General features: G+C 50.6%; 2 protein-coding genes across 2 annotated transcripts in view; both read left to right on the top strand.

The window, feature by feature from the left end:
* The window catches only part of ASIC2 (acid sensing ion channel subunit 2), a 924,670-nt gene that overhangs the window by 669,521 nt on the left and 233,093 nt on the right, over positions 1–22,056 (top strand).
* On the top strand, positions 13,191–16,018 carry LOC116656816 (acid-sensing ion channel 1-like). Its single transcript, XM_032457718.1, has one exon. It carries the CDS (start codon positions 14,316–14,318, stop codon positions 15,249–15,251), a length of 936 nt encoding a protein of 311 aa, XP_032313609.1. The 5' UTR covers positions 13,191–14,315; the 3' UTR covers positions 15,252–16,018.

The raw sequence follows: 22,056 nt of genomic DNA, 5'->3' as shown, positions 1-22,056 counted from the left end.
CTGTGGCAAAGAGAAAGGAAGGAATGTTGAAGGGGGATCCCAGAGCTGGCTGTGTGACCTGGGACAAGTCACTGACTCTCTCTGAGCCTCAATGTCCTTATCTAAAAATTGGACTAAGGAGATTGGACCAGCTGATGGCCAAGGAGCTGCCTGCTCTCACCTGAAGGGAAGCCCACCCAGAGTCCCCTCACCTGCCCTTCCCAAGGAGACTTCCTCTTCCTTGATAATGATCGCACCCCAGTCTGGAGAGCAGGGGTACGAGAACCCTAGCTAGCTACATAATATCTAGAACCACATCTCTGCTAAGACTCTTAAGAGCTGACAGATTCATAAATAACTTTTCTCTTCAGGCATCTATTTCAAAAGGTAACAATACAAATAGAATGTCTGCCTTGGTTATCTCTGTCCAACCAAGAAAAATGCTAGCACTTTGCGTCTAGAACTGACATGCCACACCATGGAACAGAAGTCTGCAAGTACGTTCACACACTGGCGGCTCAGCCCAAGCGTCCGTCTTGAGACTGCAAGTGTCAGTGAGAGGGCAGTTCCTAGACTTATATTGGTAAGATGTGTGTACTTCCGAAGTCTTTCATGTACGTCATCCCATTTGACCTACACAGGAACCGAAACAGGACGGCAAACAATCAACAAAGATTTTCAAGGTCTATTACGGGCCAGACCCTGTTGAGTGTGGCTATAGGATACACCAGTGGACAGACGCAAGATCCTGCCTTTCATGGAGCTGACACCCTAGCAGAGTCGAATCTATTGCACCAAGATGCACAGGACGATCTTAAAAGAGGAGTGAACCACCCTTGTGTAATTATGGCAGAAGGGCACCAGCAAAGTCGGCTAGTTAATGACACCATTTATTATTCAGCAAATATTCACTGAGTGCTTACTATACACCAAGCTCGGTGCTAAATGCTTTACATATGTTATTTTATTTAATCTTTACGCTAACCTTGCCAGGCAGATATTATTATCTCCATTTTTCAAAAGAGAAAATTAAGACTCAGAGACTTTAAGTAACTTTCCCAATTTCCCCTGTCCAGCTTGTGTTGGAGGGGAGCGGAGGAACTGGTTCATCCTGTTCACAGAAGCCAGGGAGAGCTTCCGAGAGGGGAATGGGTGAGCAGGCTCTCAAAAGTGACAAGTTCACCAAGCAGAGAAAAGGGGAAGATACCTTCGGGGCCTCAATTTCAAAGTCATAAAGTTGCAAAAATGTGGCATGGATTTAAGATGGAAAAGCAAGAGACTCAGACGGCCGTTGATGGGGTAGGAAGTGAAGTAGCAGGAGGGGCTGGTGGAGTAAATGGGCCCACAGTGAGAAGGGTTTTATAAGCGAGGGTTTCCCAGAACTTTCTGGAATTGTTTTCAAGATCCAAATAGGTCATCTCTAAACAGCACACTGGGGCAAAGGGACAATGCTGCGGCCCTGAGCAGCCCCTGGGGCTCCTGCTTCTCCGAGCCTGCTCGGGTGTCCCCGAGGCTATGAGGATCAGCACCCACCCTCCCTGTAACCCATCGTGTGACATGACACATGGGCTGCAAAGCTCTGCCACAGGCAGTGGGGAGCCACAGAAGAATTTTAAGCAGAAGAATGACATAATTAGAATGGTCAGGTCTGGAATAGATTGGAGAGGGAGGAAATCAAAGGCAAGGGGCCAAGTTAAGAGCTAGAATAACAGGGGAGGCTGTAAGCTCTAGACCAGAGGGGCCTGAACCACGTTAGCGACCATGAAAACAGATCACAGATCACGGAGCACAGCCCGTGGGCTTGAGGACCATTTACAGACAGAATCGACGGCCTTTAGTGATGGATAGAAGGTGGTAGATGTGCAGAGGTAAGGGCTTAGTTGAGGATGATTCTAAGATTTCTAGGTACAAAAAGGACTTAGAATTTATGAATGAAATCTCCCTTCCCATGGGTAAAATTCCAATTCCAAATTTAATAGGCTATATTGTCAATAATTTGCAAAGCAGGACATTTCACATTTCTCCGTATCAATCAGTATGAGTATGAAAAAGGAAACACACACACACACACACACACAAAACCCTCCAGAGGAAGTTTGCATTCCAAAAACAAATACACAACCTCCATTAGTTGAAATATTCTGATTTCTGACACCCGTCTAGACGTCAAAATTCTATCCCCGATTGCACAAGACTTCCAAGTCCTACAGAACAAAACCCTAAATTTTTTTTTTTTTTTTTTTTTTGCAGGGGAGAGGTAACTAGGTCTACTTACTACTTTTTTTAAATGGAGGCAGTGGGGATTGAACCCAGGACCTCCTGCACGCTAAGCATGCACTCTACCACTTGAGCTATATCCTCCCCTGAAATGTTTCTCATGAGACGTAAATGATAGCCCTGTTTCTCAAATAGAATTCCATTTCTCTTTTATTGTTTCTTTCTGCAGCAAGAAAAAAAAAAAAACGAGGTAAAAATTGGTCTGTCATTATTTTTAGTTGAAGAAACAGAAAAGAAATAGAAACATTTAAATACCATGAAACTCCCTTTTATAGAACAACTAAAGACCCGCAGCATAACCCAACCAGCAGCAACATAACCAATTGGGGATGTTAAAGCCATGTGCCGATCCACGGTTTGGCCATCAAACAAAATGACAACAGGGAAACTTTGTTCAAAGTGACGGCTGAAACGGTGGACCAGTGAAAAAACTGAACCTTTGTCATTCAGACTTTCATTTCCCACGGAAATAAGACATTTTTCTGACAGCCAACGTTTCTGAGTTATAGATTTATTTATTCCTTTGAGCACCACAACTTTTTTTTTTTTTTAATGGAACCATTTGGCCAAAACTCCTGAAAAATATCCCATCCTTTCACATATTCTTATGCAAATGATACAGAACAAAATGTAATCTTGGCAACTCAAGGCCATCATTGTAAATTCCAACTATTATTTGGGGCTAAAAGATTCAGGACGATTGGAAACATGTGGCGTTTGCCCAACATTAAGTGGCATCTTTTTTGGGTCCTTTTATCTGTTTTTATAGTTGTTTTGTCTTCTCCTTTGTGGTCAGGCTTTGTCTATACATTCTGGCCATTAGTGCTCTTGAATCTTAATCGTACTTATTTCTTTTCACAATGTATAGTATTTCTATTCGCCCGAGAGCCTGAAAAACAAATAACCAAGCATGTTATCAAGATTGTACATAAAGCAAAGGCTCACTCATGCTTAAACTATGTGATGGTATCTTTGGTGCCTGGAAGCCTGTATCGTTTAACGGGGGTGGGCGGGGTGGATTTTAACATCAGCAAAACCCGAGTTTGACCTTAAATAACCCACTTGATGTCTCTCAGCCTCAGATTCCTCCTTGGCACAAAATTCCTAGCACTACGCCTGCCATGTTACTCTCCTTAATCAATTAAGACTACTATTTTTCTTTTTTTTTTTTTTTTTTTTTTAGTTTGGGAACATGCATTGTGACTGCTCCAGCGGTATTTTTCCTTATCTTCTTGAATTGCCTCTAAACTGGTAAGAAGAATATTATGGGTGCCAAGACCAAGGAGAATTCCAACCAGAATTAAAGGCGGAAGCATGGTGTAGCTGGAGAAAGTGCTCACCCTTCGCGCCGCTGAGGTCCAGCCCGGGTCAAGTGCACCAGATCAAATCAGCCCGCCGTGGGTTTAACCGCAAGTCAGAGGGAGGTCGCACAGAGGCAGAGCCCCCAGAAAGGACACAAGGAAAGCAGCATCTCAGAGCCATCCTCATCCAAACACCTCTCCCTCACTGGGGACAGTTAGCCTCTGAGTCAGTTTTTATTATGGGTCACAGTGTGGTCGCGAAGCATCTATCGTATGAGTCATTGCTGGGGTTTTGTTCAAAAGGGATTGAGACTAAGGCGGGGATCCTGTGGAACCTGATGATGCAGGTTTCCGGGAGGCAGAAACCAGGAGGAACGTACAAGAGTGGGCATGGTTCATGGTGATGGTAGGCAGCCCATCAGGGCAGCACCTGTGGCTCACGTCCCTTGACAGGTGGGTGGTGCCTGGGGATGGTGAGGCTGGCCAAGAGGTGCAGGGCTACGGTGGCCCCTACCCCAGGGATACCACTGTATAGAGACAGAAAATCTTCCTCTTCCAACAGGCCTGCTTCCCAAGCTTGGCTCTGCTCAGCTTGCATTTTGTCTGTTTGTCTAAAATCTAAGTAATTTTACCAAAAGAACCTAGTTGCTAGTAAACCTTGTCTCTCCTAGTTCTCCTCCGACTGTTGTTCATGCACAAAGAGCTGTTTCTCTGGAGTGCTGGGTGAGCCCCCTGTGCTCAGATCTCTTTACTCAGTGCTGTTTCATCTCTAACAAAACGCATGAGCATCCTTGTCCTGTTCTTTTAAAATGACATCATTTTCCAAGGACATAGTGTCACCATCATTTGCTCAGCCATTCCTCTAGCTTTGGGCATGTGAACTGATTTTAATTTGTTTGTTTGTTTTTCTCCCGCATGGCAAGCCTCACTTCGAGTACCTCTGTGCTTTGAGTTATTTCCTTGGGGAACCCACCAGGGTGTAGGATTACCAGGTCAAAGGGTATGAACTGTTCCGTGCTCTTATTGCACACCGAGCTTATGAACTTGCCTTCCTGACTCCCAGCACTTTCAGAGAGCCATTTTGAAGCTAATGTTGTGTGTTAGGGCTGTAGGCTGCTGAGAAATATTGAATGAGTAAATGTAAGCACAGTTGGGTTAGAGAAGTATCGATTAAAATGAGAAAGCAAGTCTGAGATCTGGAAGGAAGGAAAAGGAAGAGGGAGGGAGGGAGAGGCACAAAGGAGGATTGGCTGAAAGCTGGTGGTTTGTAACAATGAGTTCCTACTTCGAACCATATGGTGGCTCTCAGTGTATAAGATCATTTCCATGCTGAGAGAGGCTTTCCCTAACTTATTTAAATACAAGTAAGCCTGGCACTTGTACCCATAGGTCCTTCCCTAAGCCTCTTTCCCACCACTAGGCTTGTATAGTTTTAGCTCTGCCCGCGATGGCATCACACCGAAGCTGGGAAGAATCTAGCTCAGGTGCACAGCGGATACTGAGAGCCTGGCTTCTGTTTTCACTTCCTTCACCTCCCCAAGGGCTTTTGCAAAACTCCGAATTATGCTGCCACGCACCTTATCTTTCCTCTTTCCAAACTCCCAATGTCTTGCCTTTCTAATAACGACTGACACTTTGGAGTCAGACCTGGGTTGGAATCCTGACTCTGCTACCGTATGACTTACTCTGTGTGACCCCAGGAAAGTAACTTCACCTCTCTGAGCCTCATTTTCTTTATCCAGAAAATGAGGCTTAACTCAGTGCCTGACATGTAGCTCAGTGAATGGTTGCATTGGGCGATTATGGTTTAAGCCATGCTTAAACTAGCAACAGAGAGAAGAAGATTGGCAAGGTACAGCTTCTATGTCCCCATCTGTAAAATGAGATGATATTCCCGACCTAGGACAGTTGTTGGAAAGAATAGTACATGGTGCCCATAATAGTATGGTAGGTACCCGGCTGGTGCCCTTGTGTTCTTTTCCTCTCTTCTCCTCTCCTCTCTCACCACCCCCACCTCCCTCCTACCTACCCTGTCCTGTCCCCCTCTCCCTTGTCTTCTGTTTGGATGATCACGCAGGTCCACACCACTGCAAGAGAATGTACGACATCCCACCTCCCACCCCATTCTGTTCCTGCTCTGGGTGGACAGGCAAGATAAAACCAGGAGGAGAGAAACCCGAGGTAGCGGTTTGGCCAGGTTATTTATAAGGGGAAAAAAAGTAAACAAACTGCTAGACAGAGGCTGAGACAGGGAAAAGCTGTGGCTGGAGGGAAAACAGCCTGGAAGGAGGCTTTTGACAAATCAACCCGGCCTTAGATCTCTGAGTCACCGCGGAGGGTTACTTAGCGCTCCCGGAAGGGAGGTGAGAGCCGGGGTGAGACTAAGTCATGACTGAACACAGTGAAGGGGCCAGTCAAGGAATTGTGAATTAAATGCCTAATTGTACCTGGGGTTTTATATGTCATTAAATCCTATTTTAACTGCCTGCCTTTTTGTAATCTGAGTGGATGGTAACTACTGGTGAAGGTTATTATGCTAAACTGTTTTAATGAGAGTTTTGTTACGTGTATGGGAGAGGAAATTGGGTAGAAAAGTGTGCAAAGCTCCAGTGCCCTGCTAACTTTATGGCCAAAATTACAACCAAGACCCTAGTCATTCAAGCCTAAACCTCGAATAGGTAAGGCGACACTGAGGGAAGGAGAGAGATTAATTATTGATGTGGCCTGCACTTAGGAAGTAACCATCACGAGTCACCTGGACACCACCGGGGACACAAAAACCCATGTCAGGAGGACATGGCTGCGGACACGTGGACGTCATGGATCAGGGCTCCTCAATGTGGGCCGGTGCTGGTACTGCCTCTGGTTGCAGATCCTCACTCCAAGGTTGGTCCCCATAGACAGAGTCCCACAGTTCTCCATGATTTGGGGTGAAAAAATGAAAATGAATGTAGAGATTCAGTGGGAAATGTGTATGGTGATAGCTGTCAGACCAATGGAAGGGAGCCCTCTCCTCTGGACCCTCCCAATATACCGTACTCATCTCTGACACAGCATTTATCGTATTTTATTTAAAAGTATCTATTTTCTTACCCATGTCCCCAACTAGACCACAGGCGAAGACAGGGGTTATGTCTGAGTAGACGTCGCATTCCTGGTGCCCAGGAGAGTGGCCCGGCACGGACTAGGTGATCAATTGATATCCACTACAGTCATCATTTCAGCTAATTTCCCCCAACCTAATTAAAATCCTGCACTCTCGAGCCAGAATGCCTGGGTTTGAACCCACCCACTGACTAAACAAGTAGCTTATCCAGTCTCTGTTTCAGTTCCCTCCTGTGTAGAAGAGCTATAATAGTGATACAGAGCTCATATGGTTGCCGTGAGGATTAAGTGAGTTATGGCATGTTCACTGAGCACAGTGTTGACACATAGTTAGTGCTCAATTAACATTAGCTTTCAAATATCAGCAGCAGCATCGTCACATCACCATCACAGTCATCATCACCATCATCATCATCATCATTATCACCAACGACATCACCATCACCATCACCATCACCATCATTATCATTATCATCATCATCATCACCATCACTTCACCATCACAATCATCATCACCATCACCATCATCGTCATGATCATCATCATCATCATCACCATCATCATCACCATCATAAGATCAAATTCCCAGTGACCAGGGCAAGTCATTAAACTGTGTACATCAATTTTCTCTTCTGTTTAACTGCATGCTCATTAAGATCACTTTTGGCATGGATGCTCTCTGTTTCTCTCCATGGTGTTTCTTAGCCACTCTATATATTAGTCACAGAAACTTCTGAATCCCAAACTGGCTTTCTCTGCCAACCAATGCATATTTGGACCACATTCCCAAACCAACAAGAGCTGTATGCTCAGGGCATTCAATTATGTGTGTGTGTGTGCTACAATTAGTCTAAAGAAAATACGACCTGAAAATTAAATCCTATGCAAAATGCCTTGTGTAATACACTTCAGAGGCAAACGAAAACATCTCTGCGTTACCTGCTATTTGAGATTATCCACACAAGAGCTTTCATCCCTCAGTGTATCTAGCAAAGAGTTAACAAAAAGGCAAGCTCTGTGTACTAGCTTGTCACAGGACCCACTGTCCTTTTTGGATGGGAGAGCAGGACAATGGGAAATGAGAAGTTGAGGAAAATAACAGAAGTTGGAATGAGGTGCCAGAGGAAGGCAACCATAAAATAACTGCAAATACAGAGAAAAAATGTGTGAAGAACACGGAATACAATTACTCTAGGAAACGGTACTCACGGAATGCAACCATTTGCGTGAGAAAAGGGAGACATACGGAGACTCTTACACACATATGTATATTCATAAGTATCATTAATAGATTATACGACATAGCATTAGTTGCCTCCAGGCAGGAAAAATGGGTGCTGGAGGAGGGGAGGGGTAGAGAGTCTTTTTACTAGACTCCTTTGTCCTTTTTGAACTGTGTGAATACATTGCTGATTTCAAAATGGGCTGTAAAAAAGTTATTCCATAGGGTGAGCAGAAAATGAACCAGAAGTTGGTATCTGGATTCTGGTTCTGTGGTTATCAATATCAGTCTGTGCAATTTCTAGCAAAAGCCACTCCCCTCTCTGGACTTCCACTTTCTCCCCCAAAAGTGAAGGGGTTCAGTTAGCTTCCAGGTTACTTTCACTCCTCCCACCCTTCAGGGTTTGCCATTTTCGGTGGAGCACAGACAGGGCTTCAGCAGAGCGGGAGCCTACCAGTCCTCTACTGTGGACCTGGTCCTTCCAGTCCCGATGTTTCGTCTGGCGGTTGTGGGCCCCTGTTTGCCCTCTTACCCCTAGGATTTAGTGCCAGTGAAGGATAAGTAGTTGAGAGCTTGAACTCCAGTAAAATGAAGATGACCAAAAATGCAAAAAAAAAAAAAAAATCTGGAGAATCTAAGAAAGAGCCAAAAAGAAGAGAGAAGTAGCATTCTCCAAGTACAATAGAAGAAAGCCCAGAGTCAGCAGGAGAAGCAGAGGAGATGCTGAAGTGCGTGAAAATGGCAACTCCGGTGCCAGCCCTCCCGGAGGGAGGCTGGGAGGGGTGGAGGAAATGAGTGTGCAATGCGTAACTAAAACCCTGGTGAAGTCCTCCTCGCTCTTCCCCCCGGCATCAGAGCCCCATCCATCAAGACTACTGGACACGGGCTGAGGTCCTGGGACACTGCAGCCACCTCGATGAGCCCAGGGACCACCAGTAGCAGAGGCTAAGAAGGCAACAGAGAGGACCACTAGGATTCAGGCAGAGGTTGCAGGGAGGAGAACGGATGGGGAGGGGAAGAGAAGGAGAAAAGAGAAGAAGGGGAGAGAGGGAGGCGGAGCAATAGAGAGCCAAGAGCAGGACAGAGATGGAAAAGAAAGACAAAGAAGGAGAGAAAGAGAGATATTTAGTTTCACAGGCAAACCCACAAAAGCCCACCAGCCCCATCATATCAACGAAGTCTAAGACTAGAAGTCATGTTGACTCTTATTCCATGAGTCCTACAAGAAAGCACATGGCATCCTAAGCAGAGACACTTAGAACCCATTGTTACTGTCACCTCTCTCCCTCTCCCCACCCATCACCTCCACTAACTCCCAGGGGTGAGAGGACAAAGGGAATCCATGACCATCAGAAGGAAGGTCAGGGCCCAGAAGGACCAGGTCTAGAGTAAAGAGCTTGGTGAGCTCACCCTGTGTTGAACTGAAGGCTCCCATTTTTAAAGATACCAACATCCAAGATCGCATCCCAAGAGCAGAGAGAACAGGAGAAACAGGTGAAGAAACAGGTGGCATTGACCTGGACGAGAAAAGACTATCTTGAAGGCTTTGCTAGGTAGCTTGACTGCTAGAGCACCATTCAGCACTGATGTACTTTGATTCTATAAAAGCATTTCCAACGGTTCCCACGTGAAAGAAAGATCAAGCTTATTTTGCGTGGCTCCCCAAAGGAGAAATTAGGGGAAACTGGCAAACAGACCAATTCTGATTTGTTGGAAGCTTCTTCACTTTAAACACTGCCAGATGTTTCAGAATAGAATCGGTTACCAGCAGACTGTCACTGATTGGGTGTGTAGCAGGGATTCCTAAGACCAGGGTTAGGTGGTAGCTCTGATATTTTTCTAAAACCAAGCCTCTGAGTCGTAGGGATTTTGGGTCAGCAGGAATATCGGGAGGTCCAGTGAAGCGAGATCAAGCCAACAAGTGTCAGCTCCAAAAACTGGATCATAAAACCAGAAAATCACATGGACCTAAATTGGACCCCCCGACAAACTCACTTCATGGAAGGAAGAGCTTATAATTGGTGGCGGTGGTCACACACCAGAATGTGGGCTGGCTGGCACACATAAGGCCAGGAGGCCAGGTGCGGAGTGACAGATGTTTTAGAGATAAACAAGCAAAGGGAAATTTTTCTTAAAAGTTTATTAATGGGAAATCACAATGCTAAATTCTACCTTCTGGGTGGCTAGGTCACATGGGTCCACTCATGCTCTGCCTCGTGAATTTGTTTTTCCGGCCAAGTGGGTTTGCAAGGATGGGAAAGCTAATTCACGTGAATTGTCACACCAGTGTGGCTCTGAGGGCAGAGATGGTCTGGGAAGCATTTGAGAGCACAGGAGATGGAGCCAGACTGCCCACATTCAGAGGCTGCACTCCTGCTTAAGCTGTGTGGCTTAGGGTGAGTAACTCAACCTCTCTGTGGTAAGGATTCCTCCTCTTTGAAATAGAGAAAAATAATAATATTTACCTCCTGGGATTATTTTGAGGATTAAACACGTAGAACATTTATGACACTTGTTTTTAGTGTAAGTCACTTACAACAGGTCCTAGTGCTTAGAAAGCCCTACACTATTATTATTATTATTATTATTATTATTATTACTATTTTAATCATAATACTTTTGAAAGAAGTGTGATGGAGAAGAAAAATCTTGGACTTTGGAATGAGTCAGAGCTGAGTTCAATTCCTGCTTTCCATGCCCTTGGTTCAAAAATTATGTGAAGAGGGCAAAAAGTACCTCCCTGCAAAACTGGGGTGAGAAATTAAAGGCAGTCTGTTTCTGTGCCTGGTTCAGTGCCTGGCATACAGAAATATTCAAGAAATCTTAGCTCCTTTTTCCTCTTCCCTGTCTCAGGGTGTTTTGGCAATGTCCCAGGACACTGCGCTAAGAGGTCAGGACACAAATGGGAGTGAGAGGTGATCCCTGTCCTCACAGGGCTCACGTCCAGAAGAAAAGCCTGGACATAAGCCATGGCAAGGTGCTATGGCAGGGACTACAATGGAGGTGTGAGTCCGGTTACCTGGGAGGCAACGCTTCAGCTGGGATTTGAAGAAAGAGGAGAACTGCGCAGCGCTGGTCAGTGTATTTGTCAGGAAGCAGATGGGGGATTTCAGGCAGTGTAGGAAACGCACTGCATACACGCACCAAAAAGAAAGCCATCCCTGTGTCCGCCTCTGGATTTCTGTGCCAAGACCCATGGAGCCCATACAGGACATCCCTCCTCTCTCTGAAGAAGTGACCCGTCTGGAGAATTAACAGGACAATCCCTGGCAGAGAAGACACTCAGGCAACCCGAAGCAGCATGTGTACATTTCAAGGGGGAAACTGCCAAGGAAAGAAAAAACCTGTGACAGCTGAACAAATCCGAAACATGAGAGGTCCTAAAGGTTTCTACAGGACAGAGCTCCATGCCACTCCAGGGCTACGGTGCTGGAAGATGTCACGTGCTTGCCCTGGCTGCTTCGTCACTAACTTCACTGAGATCACAAGGTTGTCTCACCTTGGCCGGGATATGTGTCACTGTGGCACCCCCTACCCCAGACAGGTAGGACCAGTCTGGGAGCACTAGTGTGTGAGCCTTTGTTAGACGCCTCATAAAACTGGCAGATTCAGGACTTTCCCCCAAAGCCAGCAACAGGTATTATCAAGGAACTGAATCCAAAGCAGAATTTTGGCAAAGACCAACTTCAATAGTTTCTTCTCCAGGTGAATGAGAAGGGCCTCCGGGGGTGTGTGTGTGGGGGGGTGCTCAGATGTCCTCTTCTCCAGGGGCCGCCATGCTGACGGTGTGCCCTCCGGGTCCATGGGGGAGGGAAAGCCCCCCCCAGCACCACTCAGACAGCTGATGCTCACCAGCACATTTGCCTGGACCACCTCTAATGGATCATCACAAAGTAATACATCTCAGGCCCAAATCCAAATCCTACAGGCCCCAGGTCCCCCAGGCTCCCTGGGGTGCCTTCCTACCTTCAGCATCCTGTCATATTGTCTCTACCACCCCCGCCCCCCACCATCAAACTCTACTCTCTGGAAAATGCCTGAAAAGCTCCTTTATCTCATGGAATAATAAGGCTGGAAGTGCTCACTGTCCTGGTGAGTCCTCAGTGAGTCAATCATTTGGGAAGTATGGGTAGAGACCTACCCACACTGCCAGGCAGCCATAGGAGCAAGACTCCAGCCTTGGCCTCAAGGCGCCTGGCCCCGCGAGTGCAAACCGTAAGGCCCCATGGTGCAGCAGAAAGAACCAGGGCTTTGGTGACCTGGGTATGGAATCCTAATCCACCACTTTGGGGCTGTTTGACCTTGGGCAAGTACTTGGCCTCCCTGGTCTCATGCGTGAAATGAACTTAGCAGTACACTACACGCTCTACCCATCCTTCCAAACACACCAAGGCAGAATATTTAAAAAAAAAAAAAAAAAGCTTAATGGAAGTGTCCAACAGTGCCCAGGTCTTAGTGCAAGACCCTGGGCCTGTCCAGGAGGGAAGGGTGGCATTACCAGCCAGCTAGCTCTAGGAGCCCATCTATGAGAATGGCAATGATGCAGTCTCCTGTCCATGTCCCAGGAGAGCTGCACTTGGCCACCTGCCCCAGGCCTGAGCAGCAGAGCCTCCCAGGGAAGTGGCTGAGGGACACCGGAAGCTCCTAAGGGGGTTCCGGCAAGGGGCAGGGCTGTCCTGTTGAACTCAAACTGCCACAGACGCAGTGACTGCTCCGGGCACCTCAACACAGATCCTCATCTACACACTACACACACTCACGTGCAAAACACACCACATCCACCCACACATCAACACACCCGTTCACTCCCACCACCCCCTAGATGCACAGATACACACACACAGAGCGTACACACCATCACGCTATCCTACACACACTCAAATAGACACAGTACATCATCTGCAAAACAAGCTCGCATTCACGAGATACACAGACATGCCCGTTCACACGGACGCAGTACATCCCACCCACTCTCAGTGCCTAACGCCCCTCTCACACACTTGCTCAAATGCCCACACTAGACAGCCCACCTCACACAGAAGTGATCTCACACTTGTCTACACAAGGCCCCCATAAACGCAATGTTTCTACTCCACATCTCTCTCGCTGGCCCGCACAACCCGTCACATCTGAGCAGAGCATCCCCCACCCGGCTGGCTCCAGCAAGAGGCTTCCCGCTCGGTGTGCAGCGGCCACAGTGGCCAAGAATTAAAATGCAGCGAGGAGGAGCCGCGCGCGTCAGCACCGCGTCTCCAAGAGCGCACGGCGCTCGCCGCCGCCGCCCCGCCCGCCCGGAGCCGCGGGGCCAGCGAGCTGAGGAGCAGGTGCTCGAAGCCCAGCCGCGCCAGCGTCGCGCGGCTGCTGCCCAAGTTCGCCCTGGGCCCGAGGAGGGCCGGGCAGCCGGGAGAGGAACGCGGCCCGCGCCGCCGCCACCGCGGGCTGGGAGTCTCGAGAGGAACCGGGAGCGCGGAGCAGCGAGTCCGGGTCACCCCTGAGAGGTGTAGCCGGGGCTCCGCAGTCCCCGGCTCCTGGCGCCACTGGGACAGGAAGAAGAAGAGGCACGGACGGCGAGGCCGGGCTTTTCTGGAGACTCCGGGCACTTCGGAGAAGCGACACTTCCCTCTGGCCAGCAGCCTTGAAGGAGCCCAGCGGCAGCAGCCTCAGGCAGGACCCTGAGACGCCCTCAGCCCCAGGCGAGGGCGGGCTCACCGGAACGCAGGGCGCGGGCGCGGGCGCGGGACTTGGGGGAACCTTAGCAGGTCTCGGCGGAGCGCAGCACGAGAAGCAGTGAGAAGGGTCCCAGAGGAAAGGGAAGGAGGACAGCAGCCAGCTGGGCGACCGCTCACCCCAGTACACACCCACCCCACCCGCCAAGCCAGGAGCCGCTGTGAGCCTCTGGGGGCGCTCGTTCCCCGGCGCCTTCTCCCCAGTGTCCCAGCACCGCGGGCCACCGGCCGGGCCGGTGGGGTCCTTGGGGATGTCCGAATCAGGCATGGTGGCCGAGTGGTTGCTCTCCCAGGACCAGCGTAAAAGCTGGGGTTAGGCGGAGCAGGGGGGACTCAGCTCAGGGTCCCCCGAGGTCCAGGACGAGGGGAGGCGGGCACAGCGCCCAGGGACTGGAGAGGTAGTGGCCGGCGTCGGGCATCTTCCAGGAGGACTCGGGACCAGGAGAGCCTGGGCGGCGCTCCGGGAGGCCCGTGCCAGGGGCGGCGGGCCGAGGCGGGCTCCGTCCCGGGCGGGCGCCCGCGGAGGCGGCGGTGGCGGCGCCGGGCGGGCATGCCGCGCCACCGGAGCTCCTTTCGGGCGCACGCTTCCCTGGCGCTGGCTGCGCGCGGCGGCTGCCGCTGCTGCTTCCACTGCTGCTGCGGACTCCCATGGCGGCTCCGCCCGGCCGGGGCCGCCGCCGCTGCCGCCAGCCGCGGGCTGAATGAATGAGCCGGAGCGGCGGAGCTGGGCGGCCCGCTGCCGCGCTCACCGGCCCGGGACGCTTCCGCATGGCCCGCGAGGAGCCGGCGCCGGCGGCGGTGGCGGCGGCTGGGCAGCCCGGGGGCGGCCGGGGCGGCGAGCGCGAGCGGGCGCTACAGGGGACAGGGGTCGCCCGCAGGGGGCGGCCGTCGCTGAGCCGCGCTAAACTGCACGGGCTGCGGCACATGTGCGCCGGGCGTGCGGCGGCGGGGGGCTCCTTCCAGCGGCGGGCGCTGTGGGTGTTGGCGTTCTGCACGTCCCTGGGCTTGCTGCTGTCCTGGTCCTCGAACCGCCTGCTCTACTGGCTCAGCTTCCCGTCGCACACGCGGGTGCACCGCGAGTGGAGCCGCCAACTGCCCTTCCCCGCCGTCACCGTGTGCAACAACAACCCGCTGCGCTTCCCGCGCCTCTCCAAGGGGGACCTCTACTACGCCGGCCACTGGCTCGGGCTGCTGCTGCCCAACCGCACGGCGCGCCCGCTGGTCAGCGAGCTGCTGCGGGGCGACGAGCCGCGCCGCCAGTGGTTCCGCAAGCTGGCCGACTTCCGCCTCTTCCTGCCGCCGCGCCACTTCGAGGGCATCAGCGCCGCCTTCATGGACCGCCTGGGCCACCAGCTCGAGGACATGCTGCTCTCCTGCAAGTACCGTGGCGAGCTCTGCGGCCCGCACAACTTCTCCTCCGTGAGTTGCCCTCCGCGCGAACCCGCTCCCGCCGCTCCCCCACTCCAGAGTCGGGAGACCGACCGGCTCTCCCCTCCCCCGCGGTGGCCCCTTGCGGTGACTCAGGAGGCAGAGGCAGATCCCCTGAGTCTTCTCCAGGTTGTGGGAACTTGGACACAACTGCAGGAGGAGTGGCCTGGCTTCCCTGTCCCGGCCTCTCTCCTTCCTCTGTCAGCTCCCTAGCCCCTCATCTTTGCTGTTTGCGGTCCCCTCTGGGAATGCTAGCCCTCCTTCTCCCCGACCTCACCCCCCAGGTCCACAGGACTCCAGGTAGCTACTCGGTGTCGGGGGTGAAGGGATGTGCAGAGAGAAGCATCTCTTAACTGTGGGCTTGTTGTCTTTGCAAAAACCAGTAGGAAACTCTTCAAAAATGGGCCAGCGGGAGAATTAGGTAGAGGCCCTAAGCAAAGTTGGGACCCTCTAAGCAGTTTCTGGCTTGAGAGTTCTGGAACACTTCCATTCTAGGTGGACTTTGGGGTAAACTCCCAGAATATCAACCAACACTGAAGCTGTAGCTAGTTTGGTGAGGGAGGCAGCAGCCCCCTTCTGCCACTTTTTAAAAGCACCTGTGTCTTAAGCTTCCGGGGGAGCTGAGCCATGGTGAGTGCCACGGGGGCCCTTGACCCCACAAGGTGTGAGCAGGGGTCTTCCGGTCTAGGGGAAAGAACACCCTGCAGTGGGGAGAGCAGCATGGCAGATATTGATGGGAACAGCCGGGGCCAGGAGAAGCTGTGCTCAGGGTTTGGAAACCATTTGCTGTGCTGGGTCCCCCACGCTGGGGTCTGGATAACGCAGCTGTCAGACAGAAGGTATCTGCCTTGTGCGGTCTGCCTGGGAGGAGTTCTGGTGCCAAGCCTCAGCGTGGCACGAGCCTGTCCAGCCATTTGTGTGTAAATGCCCCTGGAGGGGGTTGGACTCTTCCACTAGTGCAGGGAATGCTGGTGTGTGCGTTTATTTGTAGTGCTCTGATGATGACTTTACCAGTGCTTATGCATCACTCCAGACAGTCTCGTCTCTGACAATGCTTTTTCTGGGATGGTAAATAGATGTTCTGGTTCCAACAGGTGTTGGCACAGATGCCCACCAGGCGAGGCCTCTGATTGGCTGATTGGTCTAGTCTTGATCTAGAATGGTGACTCTGGCTTCAATCTTGCCCTCTTTGCTTTGCTTTAAGCCTGTGTATACGTTAGCTGTGAATTGTCCACTCCCCAAACATCCCTTGCTTCCTGGGATTTTTCAGCTTGCTTTTAAAGAATGCCTACCTTGTGGTTCCCCCGCCTTAGCAAGCAGGAGGTGCTGTTAACATATGCTTCTAAGTGACTTCCCTCAGACTTCAAACACAGTTCTGAGTTCCACCCACCAAGATGAAGGAATGAAGGTCGTGCTCCCTTATTGTTTATTGTTCTTTGACTGACCACTAACCAGCAGCCCCTAGAGTTAGACTGAAGTTCAATGTTACATTCAAGTATCCGCAGCTCCAGCTCCAAGTTGTACACTTGGAAAATCCTGCACATCTGACGATGGCCTCTCAGACTGTGTGGAATCGCAGGCTAACAGCCAGGGTTCACTTTTGACATTCACCACAACTCTGAGTTAGCAGAGTTTTGTTCCCATTTAAAAGCTGAGGGAGATGCGGCTCTAAGTTGCTGTCCAGAGCCCAGAACCAGCAAGTTCAAAGTCCACTTTGCGTACCACCAAATGCATCACACAGAAGCCACGTGTAACCTTCCTCTCTGACCCTGGGCCTCTCTTCTATCAGAGGAACGCTGGGTAGGACTCTTGCCCTCTGCCACCTCCAAATCCATCCCTCCTAGGAGCACGGCTAGGAGAGTGGAAAGTGGGGTTGCCCCTGGGGCCCGGGGGGGTCATAGCCTTGGCCACAGGTTACGGGATCTGCAGAGCACACAGCATCTACAGGAGCCACCTGACCTCAGCCTCCCTGGCAGGAGTGGTCCTGAGTTGAGGAAAGTAAGTTCTCTCACTGAGGTGCACCCTTCTCTTACGTCCCTGGACCCTGCCTTCCCGTGTCTGAGAAGTTTGCAAGCCCACGCCCACCCACGCAGAAGTATTACCTCCATGCCCCAAAGGTATGTGTTCCTGGGGACTCAAGTGACCCCTAGTGGCTTCGTTTCATGGCCCTGTGCTGAGAATTTCCAGCTTCTTAACATTTCATGCTGTAGTTTTTCTTTTCCCCCAAGGGCCTCAGAATTAAAGGCTGCACCCCTCTATCCATGGAAGCTGGAAGCTATTTTAGGGGAGCCTCAAATACAGAGTGGGCCCATCAGGAATACTTCCCTTTAACCATGATACCCTGTCCCAAGCCTTTGTCATCTTGGATGGAGTGATGCTATAGTACAGCGGTTAAGGGCATGAATGCTCAAATGGCACTGAGACTGCCACTTACTGTGCGCCCTTGGACAAGTGACTTCACCTCTCTGTTCTCTAGTTTCCTACTCCATCTAGTGGAGGTAACAATGGTATATAACCACATGAGCTGTGTGTGTGTGTATATAGAGGGGTGTGTGCATATATATATAAAGAGAGGGGAGCTCTTCTAACTGTTCTGACCCCCCATAAAAATGTGGCCTTTAAATGACATCAGCCTCCTAAGTGGTCTCTGGCCTCCAGCCTGGTGCTCCCTCCTCTCTGCATCCATCCTCTGCACTGTAGACAGAGCAGTCTTTTTAAAGTTCCACTCAAAGCCTATCATCCCACTTCTTAAGACCCTTCAGTGGCTCACCCGTCCTCAGGATGAGGTCCAGGTTGCTCAAGCTCTGCACCTGGGCGTGGCCTTATCTCTGGCCACGCCCTCTCTGGTACCACATACTCAAGCTCTACAGAACAGCTGACAACAGCTGGACCCCCGCTCCTCTCTGCCTTCCTCTGCTGCCCTAAGTGTGCCCCCACCACACCCTGCTGCTTTGTCTGCCTGGGGATGCCTACTCATCCTTCAGCATCCAGCCTTGGGCTTTCTTCTGCTTTGGAGCCTGTCCTGACCACCCTTCCACCTCCCCCATCACCACACAACTGCCGTCTTCCTCTTTTGCCCTCTACCTCCTGTTTAGGTGTCAGTCCTCACCCGCGTGCGTGTCACCACGCCTCCGGGGCTGTGTCTGTCTCCCCCTCCTGACTTGAGCTGGAATCAGAGCTGATTTCCCTACTGTCTCCAGCACCCAACACAGAACCTGAAGCAGAGTAGGTGCCTACCTTTATCAGGTACCCCCAAGTCTGTCTCACTGTCCTCCAAGACCCCTGGCTTCATTTCCCCAGGGAACACCAGCGGAATGCATCTCTAAGGAGGAAATGCCCAGGCAATGTGGGGGCATTTATCCCTTTGGGGGACAGAGGAGGAGAGTGAGGAGCAGGATGCCAAGATGTCCCCCTGATACCTGTGGTCCCCAAGCTCTAAGTGCCACAGGTGAGGAATGGCCTCCCAGGGGGACCTTTGGGGAGATGTACCAGCTGTCCCCAAAGTCTCATTCTATCTGGTTGGTCTCATGGTCGGTAACAAACTTGGCAGGGAGAGCAGAGGATTGTGGAGGGGCTTCTGTCGGGTTTCTGTCCGCAGGCCATTCAGGATGTGTGTATTTGCAGCCCCTCTGCATGTGTGTTGCAGCTGTGTAAGGATTAATCGCTCAGTGGCCAGACAAAGCAGCTCCACTCCTGGATGCCCATGTGGTTTCTCTGGCACCCGCCATGGGCTTTGGGCTACTCTGGGTTTTCCTGGGGGCAGAGGAGAGCAGCGTTCCCAGGAATTGAGCGGATGTAGAACTGTGAGGCCAGTCTTTCTGGGCATGGGGCCTTGGAAGAAGGACCAAGAGGCTAATCAGGGTCCGTGGCCAAAACAAGGAGCAGTGACCCTCTCTGGGAGGAGGCACAGGTCAGAGGAAGTGTCAGGCAGACCTCAGCTTAGGGCTTTGGCTCTGCCCCTTTCTAGCTGTGGACCCCAGGCAGGTGCTTCGCTCGCTGAGCCTCTGAGAGCTGGGAAGAAGGTAACATGTATGCGGCGTCTGGCCCCTGCCCGGACTGCCTAGGTGCCCAATAGTCAAGAGCTAGTGTTATAATTTGATAAAGAGCTCAGCACAGTCTTTGTTACCTTGTGGTAGCAGTTATTAATTATGATCAATATAATTATCATATCATGACTACTTACCTGAGTGGGGATAGGCTCATTTCCTGGCTCATTCATTCAATCAGCCAGTGAATACTGAGCGTCAACTCTATGTCAAGCTCTAATCTAGCTGCTGGGGATATAAAATTAAATAAGGCGTGTTGTGTATCCTCCATGAACTTGCAGTGTTGTTGAGGAAAGACATACGTGAGCATGCTGTTTATTTATTTTATATATAGTAGTTTGTATCTGCTAATCTCAAACTCCTAATTTATCCCTCCCCCCACTTACCCCTTCGGTAACCATACTTTTGTTTTCTATGTCTGTGAGTCTCTTTCTGTTTTGTAAATAAATATATACATACATGTATAACTGAATCGCTATGCTGTACACCAGAAACTAACACAACATGGTAAATCATCTGTACTTCAATTAAAAAGAGAGTGAGAGAGAGGTGAACAGATACCAGGGTGCAGAGGTGCTGAGTGGACACAGAGGAGTACCCAGACCAGACTGGGGACCTCTCATGGCTTCTTGGAGGAGGTGACATCTGAGTGGAGTCTGGAGGGCTCAATAGGAGTTCCACGGTAGACAGGGAGAGAAAGGAGAGTTCAGGGAGAGGAGGCAGCCTGTGCAAATGAGGAGTACAGAGGCAGGAAGGGTGAGATTGAACACATCCTTTCTAGGTCTGAGAGTGGTCCAAGGCAGCTGGAGGTGGGGGCTGAATGTGCTGAGTTGGGGTCGAGTCTGAGGGATGATGATGCAGTAGTGTGATGGACACCTGGAGGCCAAACTCAGTTTTTAAACTTTGCGGCAAAAGTTCTGACTTCTTTCACTACTGGCTGTCACGCCATAGAGGGAGACCTCATCTGTGACCCAGCCCCCACCACCGCCACCCCAATTCCTAACGCCATCAGGGGAAATTCCACCCTTCCCTGCACCCTGCCCTCCCTGTCTACCCCCATCTGTGGGGGTCAACCCTGAGTCCAGATTTTGAACAAGTCAATATGTATAACCAGCCAAAGAAACAGTGTTTGGTTGCATCACATTTTGTCACAGGAGGCTGGCTGCCTGCTCCGAGCCAGCGACAGAAAATAAGAAATCATTTGGGTAACCTATTGTTGAAAATCAGCAGGTTCCACTGAAGTGGTGCTAGGCCAGGCAGTCCAGTCGTTGTGAGGATGGATGGCTTTAGGGAGGCAAGAAAGATACCTTTGCCTTTAGAGAAAGAGGAATAAACGAGCTAATGCGTATAAAGTGCTTAGAACAGTTTCTGGCACCAAGTATGGACTCCGTAAATGGGAGCTATTTCCGTTCATATTACTTGCAGCGAGTGTTTCGCTTGAAGGACGGAGGCAAGTAGCACTGGGCGGCTGTGAAGTACCAGACCCAGTCTGGGCACGTTTCACACCATCTCAGTTCTCACGATAAACCTAAAAGGTTGTGCGATCATCCCCATTTTGCAGACGGGAGACCTTCAACTTGGGGCGGCCCTGTAGTCAGCTGAAAGTCACAGAGCCAGCAGGTAGCCAAGCTGGGACTTGAACCCAAATCCTCACGACCACAAAGGCACAAATGCACAGCTGGACGAGGCAGGAGCAGCGAGCAGCGCTGGTGCGGGCAGGCGCTGTGCTGGGGAGACCGACCCAGCCTCAGTTCTGCCCTGACCAGCTGTGTGACTTTGGCCTCAGAATCTTCTTCTGCGAAATGAGGGCATGAGCCAAATGACCAATGGGACTTTGCTGAAAAGTTCTCCATCCAAGTGAGCGGTCAGGGGAAAATAGAGCTTAACTACTGCAGATGGCCTGAGCGCTTCGGCCAATCATTTCTTTTCTTTGCAGAGCTGAAACAGCAATTAAGGGGGAAATGTACAAATTATTGGAGTGCTGGAGACAGGACGGTGATTAAATAGACATTTATACAAGGAACATGAAAAGACCTCCACCCGTTATCTGACTTTGGGGAAATTAGTTTAGGGAATCAAATGTAAACTCCACTCAGGTCTGCAGATATCCAAATTGACTGACGTCAGGCTGATGCTGATAGTGGCTATGCGGGGGCCACTGTGGCCCGTCACGAAGGCATCAATCAGATGTCTGCCCAGTTGAGAAGGGCTGGATGAATAACCAGGCCATTCGGTTTGTGTATCTGTCGCTTTGGTTTCCTAAGTGATTTGCTCAGATCAGCTACTCATTCAATCAACCAATGCACACGGAACGCCCCTAGCTTGCCAGGCCCTGGGCCACAGAGATGACCACAGATCCACTCTGTTTCTGTGAAATAAGGCTGCAAAGGTCATTGTGCCTCATGAGGGTGACAAGGTTTAAAAGAAGTTGCCCATCGTGCGTGGGGATGACAGACATATGACAGCCTAGGATTTGTATAGGGCACCTGTTATGTAAACAGTCACATCAATTTCACCAGCATCGAATGAGTGTTATGGAACCCATTTTACAGAAGAGGAAATTGAGGATCAGGGAACCACAAAGTCACCACTTAGGGGCAGCAGAGTCAAGATTCAGCCAAAGAGCAGTCCAGCTCCAAACCCAACGTTCTCTTCTGTGACACCATTCTGCCGACGTTCAGAGATACTGGTAAGAACAATCCTTTCCACAGAGGGTACCCACACCATCTTTCAAGCCTTAACTGGAAGTTTCTTTTACTGCAAATTGATGTAGCCCCTGGGAGTCTTCCTGGGTTCCAAGGCCTGCCACCCAGAGAAGGAAAGACCATTCCTGGGAGTTTTAGGATCGTGATGGACCTGCACGTGATGAACGTACAACTATGATGGGGAATTTCCTTATGGGTTGTGCAAAAGTTTTAACTCAAGCCATAATCTGAACTAAATTACCATTTTCAGTCTTCCAAGGACACGGG

This window comes from Camelus ferus, chromosome 16 (genome assembly GCF_009834535.1).
Source record: "Camelus ferus isolate YT-003-E chromosome 16, BCGSAC_Cfer_1.0, whole genome shotgun sequence".
NCBI classification, from domain to species: domain Eukaryota; kingdom Metazoa; phylum Chordata; class Mammalia; order Artiodactyla; family Camelidae; genus Camelus; species Camelus ferus.
This window is presented reverse-complemented; position numbering and strand designations above follow the sequence as displayed.